The 11,883-nt window shown below is 38.8% G+C and overlaps 1 protein-coding gene across 1 annotated transcript; it reads right to left on the bottom strand.

The window, feature by feature from the left end:
• Nucleotides 1–6,076: 6,076 nt before the first annotated feature.
• On the bottom strand, nt 6,077–10,444 carry mrps6 (mitochondrial ribosomal protein S6). Its single transcript, XM_052090238.1, has 2 exons — nt 9,944–10,444; nt 6,077–9,545 (listed from the first exon to the last, which is right to left on the bottom strand). Exon 1 carries the CDS (start codon nt 10,303–10,305, stop codon nt 9,946–9,948), a length of 360 nt encoding a protein of 119 aa, XP_051946198.1. The 5' UTR covers nt 10,306–10,444; the 3' UTR covers nt 6,077–9,545; nt 9,944–9,945.
• Nucleotides 10,445–11,883: the final 1,439 nt, after the last annotated feature.

The raw sequence follows: 11,883 nt of genomic DNA, 5'->3' as shown, positions 1-11,883 counted from the left end.
GACATACCTGGGTAAGTTTATGGATAAGTTAACAGATAACCTCAGCTTTTCATAGTACAACTTGACTCGACTTGCTTTTTGGGGGTTTTCCACTGTGGATAGTACCTGGTAACTGGTACTTTATGTAGTACCACCTCGGTTTTTCGACACAGGACATCAAGCTGCTAGTTTTAACGTTAGCTACAGCAATGGCAGCATTTGCTCACGCAATTTTCTAATTGTAAAAAGAAATAGCTGTGCGCAAAACCACGCCGTGGTCAATAAACGAGGTGCAGACGATCCTCTTGTTAGTGGCAAACGAAACAGAAAAGTCTTTCAGGAAGTGTCTCAGCTGTTGACTGCACAGCTGAGACACGGCTACCACCGGATCCACCAACAGTGTAGGGAAAAGTTAAAAAAAAATATATAAAAGTGACTACAGAACCATCAAGGAAAAGTGGAAGTGGTTCGACCAAATGCACTCTATCTAAACTGGCTAGCAATGGGAGGGAGAGTGCCCTGGACTCAGCCACGATGGAGGATGGTATGTTTTGTTACGTTAACTCTATACTCTGCTTGAAAGCTTCACTTTATTTAGTTGACCAGCTACTGGAAGCTTGCTTCTAAAACAACCAGGCCAATTCAACTGTTACACTTGTTTAAAATCACCATGCAACAACTGCTTTATGCAGCACAATGAGCTAGTAGCTAACAGCTAGCGGTTGTGTTATTGTTTTGTGTCGCGTTTAAGATGATGTCATGGCAGTAAAGGCGGCGCAACTGTGACGATCAGCCTATAATCCCACCCACGTTGAGGCAGCACTAAACAGCAGTGGAAAATCAAGCTCAGAAAAGTAAAGCAAGTCGAATCTAAACGTAACGTGCAGTGGAAAAGTGCCATTAGTAGCCATAGCGACTTACTCTGAGCATAACCTGCTCCGGAGTAGGTTATGTTCCAGAGTTTGTTTATTTCAGGTAGATGTTAGTACATTTCAGTGGCTGTGAGCACAGTGGGCGAGAAAGTTCAGGTTCCGCACAAAATTATACTTAAAAGCAATATTATGGTAAACTGCAATCTTTACCTCACAAATCTTCTCCACTCCAGCATTTCCAGTCTCGCACCGCAGATTTGCATTAAAAAGTGAACAAACTGTGTACATTGCACTTTTACTTTTAATGGGAAGGTTTTAATAGTGTAATATTTTTCAACACAGAACTCATTGGAAAGTCTCCCACACTCTTCACTGTGAAGACAGGGCTTTATGTATTTATATTTAGCCCTTCTAATAAATCATTTTTATTCTATACATTTCATAGAATAAAATTATTATAGCACCCACATTCTATTTACAGTTCCTTGAGTCAATGAATATTAATGTTATATATAAAATTACATTCCATAGTATCAATATGTATGTAATGTCTGCCAATTAAAAGCTTAAGCAATTAATCACTCATTCTTCTTCTTCACTAACTAGATAATATGTGATCATTTCACAGACCACAGATGTATTTCTTTATCACTCTAATTCATGTAGGCTACGGTACATATAAATGCACACATTTCCAGACTTGTACATTACTCTATTATCTGAAAATATAAATGAGACGTGCTATCATTTAGAGTCACCCACAGTGCCCTCGTTTAGCTGGTGGTCAGGTGATTAAATGAAAAGATGTATCTTTCTGATCCTCAGCCTCCTCTACTCCATCAGAAGCTGTATATGGTCCATCTCTAAATTACATTTTGTTCTGCATTTCAATAGGGCCCATTTACAGCTTCCTATTAACAAGAAAGAGATGAGTTACTTTTCCCTAATGCTGAGATCATGAACATCTATAATGTATAGTCAGACACATGATCTTCAATTAAAACAACATAATTTAATTCCGTACCATGTTGGTGGAGGAAGATGGACCCTACTCTACATGACAACACAACATGAAAAGTTTTAATGCCACATCAAAAGAGAAAAGAACACTATGGACATGTAACTCCTATCACTGTCCAACACTGTTTAGCAGATTCTACACTTGGGTGAGTGAACTAACCTCGCGGTTAAATAAAACAAGGATTTGTTGCGGTGTACAGTAAAACGATTATTCCAAATACAAGTTTTGTGAGGGCTAAAATAGTGTTAGAATGCTAATTTCCTATATAAGAGAATTTGCTGATGAAATTTGGATAGTCTTAAAGGTAGTTTTGAAATCTCAAACTCACACTTTAACAAAAATTCCACACCACCCAGCTTCTCAAACACTGAAGAAGAGACAGTGAACCATATGCTTTGTGTTATGTTGGAAGAACCTCAACCATTGAGTCTTTAAAACTCCATTCATTAACTCTAAATTAATTACCTACCTAATTTTATCAAACAAATTGCCTTTTCAATTTGGTATCTGTCCTTTAAATAAAGCATAGTGTAATCTGCTAATTGACTAATTCCAATTTGTTTATTAAATATACTAAGCTTCTCAATACTGCTGTCCTTATTTACCAAGATAGCAAGAACTTCTACAGTTAAGATAAAGAGAAATGGTGAGATTGGGCATCCTTGCCTAATTCCCTGTAGGATTTCAAATCTCTGGGATGTCCCATGTGACAGTGAGCTAGAGCTATTCATATTTTTATACAGCATTTTTATAAAAGAGAGAAATTTGTTAACAAATCCATATATCTCAAGCGACTGGAAAATGAAATTGTGTTCTAAATTCCAAAAATAAAATATACCCTTAATCTGCAATCCATTCATGATAATCTATGATGTCTAAGTCTAATTTAATATTATTATTATTATGTATTGGTCTTCCTTTCATAAACCGGACTGTGATTTACTGATTATTTGGACTAACCCCATCTTGAGTCTATTGGCAAAAATGTGGGCAAAGAGTTTATAGTCACTTTTAAGTAAGGTAATAGGGCGAAGATTATTGGAGCAGTCTGTTGATGAGAATTATGTATGTATAGCGATATTGAAAGCGCTCTAATGTAATGGATGTTGGACATTCATTTACAGCTCCATATATATATATATATATATATATATATATATATATATATATATATATACAGTGAATTTATGATATTTTTTCCTGCCTCTTGACATATCCTTACCTAGGCAGAGATCAATGAGAAGTAGAGGGTGCATCTGCATCTGTAACTGTTGTCACCTAGTACTTTTCGCTGGCAGCAGAGAGAGCAGTAAGGCTCGTCACCTGGTTTGTAATTATCTCTAACACCTGTCTATTGTTATAGTGATGGCAGAGGGAGAGAGCGATAGAGAGCACGAATTCAACGCTTGCTGAGTGTATCCATGATCTGACTGAATGTTTAAAATGTTGCTTTTGTTACCTGATTGAAACTACGTGAACAGACTGTGTTAAGCAGAGAAATAAAGTCTTATCTACACTGCTTCATTGCCTCCTGACTTCTCCATTGCCCAAGAGAACTGAAATTGTCACACTGGTTCTGAAACCTGGGACTTTGGAGGACAACGTCGTTATGGAATCAACGCCGCTGCGCGAAGTCATCAAATCCCTCGCCAGCACGGTAAATGGTCTGCACTTCTATAGCGCCTTTTTAACCTTAGCGGTATTCAAAGCGCTTTACACTGCATCTCATTCACCCATTCACACACACATTTACACACCAATGATGGCAGAGCTGCCATGCAAGGCGCTAGCCTGCCATTGGGAGCAACTTGGGGTTCAATGTCTTGCCCAAGGACTCTTCGGCATATGGAGTCATGTGGGCCAGGAATCAAACCATCAATCCTGCAATTTGTGGCCGACCCGTTCTACCACCTGAGCCACAGCCGCTCCAATCAAAGCATATAACAAACCCAGCATCAAGCCCTCATGGAGTTATGCCTAGAGCAGGAACAGTGGTTCCAACTCTTGCTCCAGGCCTGAGTGGAGGACTGGCAGGTGTTCCGGAGGTTAATCGACAGAGAAGGGGCTGGCGCTGCTGAATAATGGCCCGTTTTTTTTTTTTTTGGCCAGGCATTCACGGGGACATTAGCAAGTGGTGTCCGTTGTGCCATAAATGTCAGTTGGTGAATCCACAGGCCACCCCAAAAGCACCCTCTACCACTAATCAAGATCTTCTTCAAAAGAATTGGCATGGACCACATGTCTACTTGGCATGGACCATGGCCATTTGAACGGACCGCACGCTGGAATCGCTTTGTATTAGTTCTAGTAGACTATGCAACGCGATATCTTGAAGCAGTGCCCTGCGCAAAATATCAGCGTGTAATGTTGTGGATGCACTCTTCAGAATAATCTCCCGAGTGGGGATTCCAAAAGAAATCCTCACTGATCAAGGAACTACCTTTTGTCATGAACAATACGCAAACTATACGAATTGTTAGGTATTAAATCGATTCACACCATTGTTTACCACCCACAAACAGATGGGTTGGTGGACCAATTTAATAAAACCTTAAAAAACATGATTCGTAAGTTTGTACATGAGGACGCTAGAAATTGGTATAGGTGGCTCGATCCCCTGTTATTTGCAGAGCGAGAGGTCCCGCAAGCCTCGACAGGGTTTTCCCCATTCGAGCTACTGTATTGGCATCGGCCACGTGGCATGCTCTACGTCATACAGGAAGCTAAGGAGGAGGGACCTTCAAACAGTAAACATTTAATTCAGTACGTTCTTGACCTTAGAACAAAGCTCCACATCTTGGGTCGATTAACACAGGAGAATTTGCTCCAAGCTCAGGAACGTCAAAGCTGGCTGTATGACAGTGGCACTCAACTACAGAAATTAGCACCAGGAAATAAAGTGCTTGTATTACTGCCCACCTCAAGCTCTAAATGACTCTGCAAGTGGCAAGGGCTCTTTGAGGTCACATGGCGAGTAGGAAATCTCGATTATGAGGTTAAGTGAATGGATAGGGGTGGGGCACGTCACGTTTACCATCTCAACCTCCTAAAATCATTGAGGGAGGTGGTCCCTGTGGCCCTAGCAAAGGTAGTCCCTGAGAGGGCGGAGCTCATGCCAGAGGTATCTCTAAAACCAAATTAATTCACCCCGGTCCATTGTGGAGACCAACTCTCACCGTAGCAGCTCACAGACATGGCCAAGTTGCAAACGAAATTTGCGTAATGTGTACTCGCCTCTCCTTGGTCACACAAACCTCATAGAGCAAAATATCGAGACACCCAGGGAGTGGTTCTTCGTAGCGACTCCTATTGCCTACCTGAACACAAAAAAAGGCTGCGCTTGATATGGGCGTAATAGAAGAGTCGCACAGTGATTTGGCCAGCCTGGTGGTTCTGGTGCTACGGGTCAGTCTGGTTCTGTGTAGACTATTGCAAAGTGAACATGGTGTCCAAAGCCATGTCCAAAGTCAATTTTATTTGACACTGAACTTAACAAAGGGTTATTGGCAGATCCCTTTAACAATCTCCAGAGAAAAAAATGATTTTTCCACACCATTCGTCTTACACCAATTCATGACCCTTCCGTTCAGTATGTTCGGGGCCCTAGCCATGTTTCAGCATCTCATGGACAAAATCCTCAGGCCCCATACATTATATGCCACTGCATATTTAGATGATTATTCTGTATAGTAATGACTGGCAGCGGCATATGCAACATCTGCTTCAATATATCCAAATAATTTTCCTTGCTCATGATGCCATCTATTTTGTGAAGTCCACCTATCGATCCAATGGTGGCATCCAATAGCGTGGCTGAAGGTCACCTGCGTGTTCTGCCTTATCGTGCGCATTAAACAATACTTTGATTATTTGTTCCATGTTTTATTAATCTTATAATTTATTATTTTCTTTATAACATATGACTCCAATTTTGAAAAACCTTGTTGATGTATCTATGCTCTGAATTTAAGTTTTGTATCTTATTATTTTAGTCATTCTCTCTTCTAGACTGCATTTGTTATTTCAAAGTTATTCGGGTCCTCTGCCAGCCGGATGCAGGTCCTTTAACTACAAATTCATCAGTTTCAGTGTGACAGTGCGGAGGGTGGGGCTGGGCAATGTGACAATGTTTTTCGCACAAGCCAACTCATCAAAGAGCATGGTTTCAGCAATCAAATTGAGAGCAGGGGTTCTGGAGGAGAAGTGTTAGATGCTGCTCTGAATGTCTTTCCACTCTGGCATGTTTCTCAGTAGGGCCCAAACAAGTTTTTTTGTGTTCTCCAATGAGCGGCTTTGGAGGTAATCCACCGATGCTGAATAAATGTTTCTCACTGCACAAAAGAAATCATCCGCTCACATGTCACCAGCTATAACCAGGGCATTCAACTGCTTTTTAATGTCAGAGGGTAAGAATGATACCTCCAGTCTGGCCTGCAAGACTTTTCTCAGGTCATGAATGTGCAAAGTTATGGCCATGCACAACAGAATGATAAGCAAAACATCCTTCACTTGCATGCATCTTGTCAGATTCTGAACTTTGTTTCACAAAGCAATTGCTAACACTTGGTGTGGCACACTTACTTTTAGCAGCATCCATGCTTTTTTGTATGAACATGCTGCGCAATATCGGTGCGGCCTCCATAGGTGATGGAAAAGCAAGCCTCACAAATCTCACACCACAATTTATTAAGCTCTGTTTGTGACACATTTTTTTAGAAATGTAAACTTTATCTGAATGTGCGTGAATGATGCATTATGTGCGCACCATCTGAGCTGTTATCAGCATCAGGCCCAAAAGTCAGTGTCTGTATGGTCCAGGGGTGTGTCAGTGCCCATGGCATGGGTAACTTGCACATCTGTGAGAACACCTTGAATGCAGAAAGCTATGTAAATATTTTGAGCGTCTTTTCCAGAGACGTCCCTGCATTTTCCAGAAGGACAACTTCAAACCACATACTGCCCAAATTACAAGTGGATGGCTGTGTGAGAAGAGAGTGTGGGTGCTAGATTGGCCTGCCTGCAGTCCTGACCTGTCTCCAATTGAGAATGTGTGGAGCATTATGAAGCACACCATATGGCAACGAAGACCCCGCACAATTGTGCATCTGAAGACCTACATAATGGATGAGGGGGGAAATTTCACTTTCTAAACTTAACAAAATTGTGTCTTCAGTGCCCAAATGCTTAATAAGTGTTATTAGAAGAAATGGTGATGTTTCACAGTGGTAAACACCCGACTGTCCCAACGTTTTTGGAGGGTGTTGCAATCATCTGATTTGGAATGACTGTACATAAAAATAAAAAAAAAAAAAGAACAATGAAATTCACAAGGTAAAACATGTACTTTAGCTGTAGTGCTTTCAATATAGCAAATGGTAATTATAATTTACAAATCACTCCTTTTTGTTTTTATTAGTATTTTTCCACAAGCCATGTGATAAGATGAGGAAACTGAGATTCGTTCTCCGCCACACAGATTGAGGGGAGTCATTACGCCACCACGAAGACTTAAGAGCGCATTGGGCATTCCAAATTGGGAAGAAAAAGGAAAAAAAATCAAAAATATAAATAAATAATGCCCGTTATTGAACATGGAATTAATTAATAATTTGCCATGGCTGACTTCAGTGGTAGATTTGATTCATAATTTTGAGATAGTAGTACTTGAAGCAAAGTTTAAGGAGCATCTATTTGAGTTATGATTCAAAACTTAACATTTCAAGTTATGTTTTATTTGGACCACTAGATTGTTTTTATTAATGTCAAGTTCTTTTATTTATAAAGCACATTTAAAAATGCATCAAGGCTGACCAAAGTGCTGTACAATACAAAATAATAAAAACACACAACAATTTAAGACCAAGACATTACATGCTATTAAAAGCCAGTGAAAAGAGATGAGTTTTAAGAGAAGATTTAAAAACAGATGATGAAGGTGACAATCTGATACCATTCCATAAAATAGGACCCACAACCGAAAAGGCTCTCCCTCCTCTACGCTTTAGCCTCAAGCGTGGGACATCGAGGAGATGTTGATCACCGGATCTCAGACTTCTATGTGGATTGTAAGGATGTAGTAAGTCTGATAAGTAACTGGGAGCTTAGTTGTGTAATGATTTATAAATAAACAATAGAATTTTTAAATCTATTCTAGCTTGAACCGGCCGCCAGTGAAGTGATTTTAAAATGGGGGTAACATGATTGTACTTCCGACCTCCTTTTAGAAATTTTGCTGCTACATTTTGAAATAATTGAAGACGAGCAATAAGAGATATGGAAATTCCACAATAGAGAGAGTTACAGTAATCCAGATGAGAAGTGATGAAAGCATGAACTACTATCTCTAATGTTTTCTCTGACAAAAAGGGTTTAACTTTAGAGAGTAGACGTAGCTGAAAGAAACTGGAACCTATGACATCATCAATATGTTTGTCAAATTTCAGCTGGCTATCAAACTGGACACCCAGGTTCCGTACTTGAGGAGAGAGGAAAAATCTCATTGAGATTTCCACAATCAGCATTACTGACATCAAAATGATCTGTGGAACCAAAGACGATCCCTTCTGTCTTATCTTTATTCAAAAACAAAAATGTTTTTGGCTAGCCGACCTTTAATTTCCTCCAGGCAAGCTAGACGAGATTATAATGCAATGTGATCATTTCGTTTAACTGGCAAGTAGATTTGAGTGTCATCAGAATAGAAGTGGAAGGAGATACCATGCTTTCTGATAATGGATGACTGACAATGACAACTTTAGGGTTTATAGAGTAATGGTAACTTGATTAAAACTAGTCAGAAGAGTAACAAAATGCATGTGCAATTAGCTCGTTAGAAAAATCGGGCTGCGCACACATTCAATGCTCGAAGCACACTTTGGGCTTTATGGATTACTTATATGCTGCCTTAATGTGCTTTTTGGAGCTTAAAAGTTTTGGCCTCCATTCACTTCCATTGTTCACTGTCCAAATATTCTTCTAAAAATCTTAATTTGTGTACTGCTGAAGAAAGAAAGTCATACACATCTTGGATGGCATGTGGGTGAGAAAAGATGACAGAATGTAAATTTTTGGGTGAACTATCCCTTTAAGGACCAGGAACACTTAGTTTTTCTGAGTTCTGGATTAGATATGGTCAACTGCATTGCCATTCAAAGTTTTTTTTTTGGTAACTATTAGTATTTCCAGTGCGTGAACATTGGTTCTGGGAGCAGCACTTCTCTTACTCTTTCCTTTGGATGAGCCACTAAGTTATAGCATTCCTCTAGAACACTTCACAAATATACTTTTATTTATTCATTTGTATTAATAGTCTAATAATAAAGTGTTTGCTAAATAACTCTTATTTATATATATATACTTTTTGTCTTTTGTACTGCCATGTAATAAAATAAAAACTTTAAGTAACTTTGTATACTGTTTTATGGGGTGGGGTCCCAATAATATTCATTTTCATCAAATGCATTAATATTCTATTCTGAGTTTGTAATAGTTGAAGCACAGTATTTATTTTAAAATGAAATTGAAAGGAGATCATATGTACAGAGATTTTAATGAAACATGTACCACATAAATAGATCAAGTAAATGCCCTTCTCCAAAAAGAAAATTATATTATTTTGTCCAATTGCAAAAGTCCATGTCCATAATCCAGCAGATGTGGCAATCTTCATAGTCCTTTGGGAAAAATAAAGAAAACATATTTACATAAGACGGGACATATATCATCACATCAAAAAAATAATCAGTTAATGTGGCCCCATTTGGACACTAACAAAATGTCAAACCAGGTGACATCTGTGCACAAATGTTAGATGATGTCTTTTCAGAGCCACTTTTGCAATGTCTTCAAGAACGGTTTCATTTTTATTTAAAAGAAATTCACCTTGATTCAACGTTTTTTTTTTTTTTTTATGTATCCATTGCAATTGCACGTACTATTTTAAGAGTGTCCAAATAATTTTGGGCTATTGTATATTGCTTTAGAATCAATGTACTTTCTCCTTTTCTCATCTTAACCCCTAATCCCAATCCTTATTAATAAAAATAAATCATGGAAAGACGGCGACTCTCACGTTTAATTCGACGAGGCACCCTTTGCATTGGCGGGTGGAGGACCACAGCACTGCGCCTTGGAAAACTCGATGTCTTTTCTTAAAACTGTGGGACGCAAAACGTCAATGTCCCGTTCAAGTTGCTCTAACAGTCCGCTGACGATTTTGGGCGAGGCGTGGAAATCGATGTTGAAGTATCCGCCATGCGTGTGGCGACAGTCGTGTTTGGAGATTTTGTATGGCAATCTTCGCTCGCCGAGGTTCTCCAGACTCCGGACCACCGCGCCGCGCTCGAACAGAGTCTCCACCGTGCGCCGCAGGACAACCGCAGTCTCCGGCCTCTGCATCGCCTTCAGGATCAAACACAGCTCATACCTCGGCATCTTAAGATATGGAAAGTGTAGAGAGTTTACATCAAAGCTAAGAACAAATATCTCTGAGTTGAAAGCGACTTCAAAAGCTTAACATGTGTGTCCTCTTGTCTACGAAGCGTCTTCTTCTGATTTTGTCCGCTCACTCCGTATGAGCATCACCGCCACCTACTGTACATTTTAAGTTCTGCAACACTCTTTCTGTTTGTTGGCGTTAGACTGCTACCCCGCCCACTTCCGGCATCAGACGGTTAGGCTCTATGGTTAGGCTGGCGCTGTCATCCTCACGCTGCTATGACGTATGGTTCTGCGGTTCTGCAGTTAGACCTATCTCCCTTATTCTGTCTCTCCATACCTCTTTCTATTAGTGAGTCAACTTCTTTCTTCTCATATTAAATCAAGTCCAATGAAAGGCATCACTATCTTTGATAGAGAGATCAAAATAACCCAATTAGCAGATGACACTACGCTCTTCATTCAAAACGAAGACCAGATCTCAGTGGCTACTGAATTAATCTGTGAATTTTCAAGGGCATCTGGTGTTTACTTAAATTTGGCTAAATGTGAGCTTATGGCCATCAAGGAATGTTCTGAAGCATCTTATAATGGTATTCCCTTAAAATCTGAGGTTCAGTATTTGGGAATAAGCATTACTAAAGATCAGCACAGAAGGTGTTTATTAAATTTTAATCCTATTGTTGAAAAAACTAAAAAGAAATTAAATCACTGGCTTATGAGAGATCTTTCTTTAAGGGGCAGAGTTTTACTTACAAAGGCAGAGGGAATTTCTAGACTGACTTATGCAGCAATGGCTTTGCATCTTAATAAAAAAAATATGCAAAAAATAGATAAAATACTGTTTGACTTTATCTGGAAAAACAAAATACATTACATAAAGAAAACAGTTATAACTAATTCATATGAAAATGGTGGCCTAAATGTTTTGGATTTTGAAACGTTAAATAATACATTTAAAGTTAATTGGCTTCGTCAGATTGTCAGAAATCCTTACTCAAATTGGTACTTTATAACCTCCCATATTCTTTCTAACTTTGGTAATATACATTTTCTTCTTAGTTGTAATTATAATATTGATAAAGTACCAGTGAAACTTTCGGAATTTCATCGCCAGGCCTTTTTATCATGGTCATTGATTTTCAAGCATAATTTTTCACCACTTAAGTATTATATATGGAACAATAGGGATATATTATATAAGTGCAAATCGTTGTTTTTGAAACATTGGTTTGATAATGGCATCATATTGGTGGATCAGTTATTTAATTCAAAGGGTTTTCTTTTCACTTACAATGAGTTTTTGGCGCATTATAAGATTCCTGTAACACCAGGGGAATATGCAAAAGTTTTTGGAGCAATTTCTCCTGAAATCTGTATGCTGTTCAAACATCAAAAAATAATTAATACTCAACAATTGTTCCCACCTACTATAGTAAGTACTTATGTAGGTAATATCTGTTTTTCCCTTAACGCGAAGAACAGATCTATAAGAGAGTTATTTCAAAGAAATTATGTGTCTTTGCCTTATATTTACTCATATTGGAATCGTTTTACAGCAGTGTGTGGAAAAAG

Source organism: Xyrauchen texanus, chromosome 24 (assembly GCF_025860055.1).
Source record: "Xyrauchen texanus isolate HMW12.3.18 chromosome 24, RBS_HiC_50CHRs, whole genome shotgun sequence".
NCBI lineage: Eukaryota > Metazoa > Chordata > Actinopteri > Cypriniformes > Catostomidae > Xyrauchen > Xyrauchen texanus.
This window is presented reverse-complemented; position numbering and strand designations above follow the sequence as displayed.

Coding starts and splice junctions, on each gene's coding strand:
- mrps6 (XM_052090238.1), bottom strand. CDS start 10,305: ATGCCGAGGTATGAGCTGTGTTTGATCCTGAAGGCGATGCAGAGGCCG.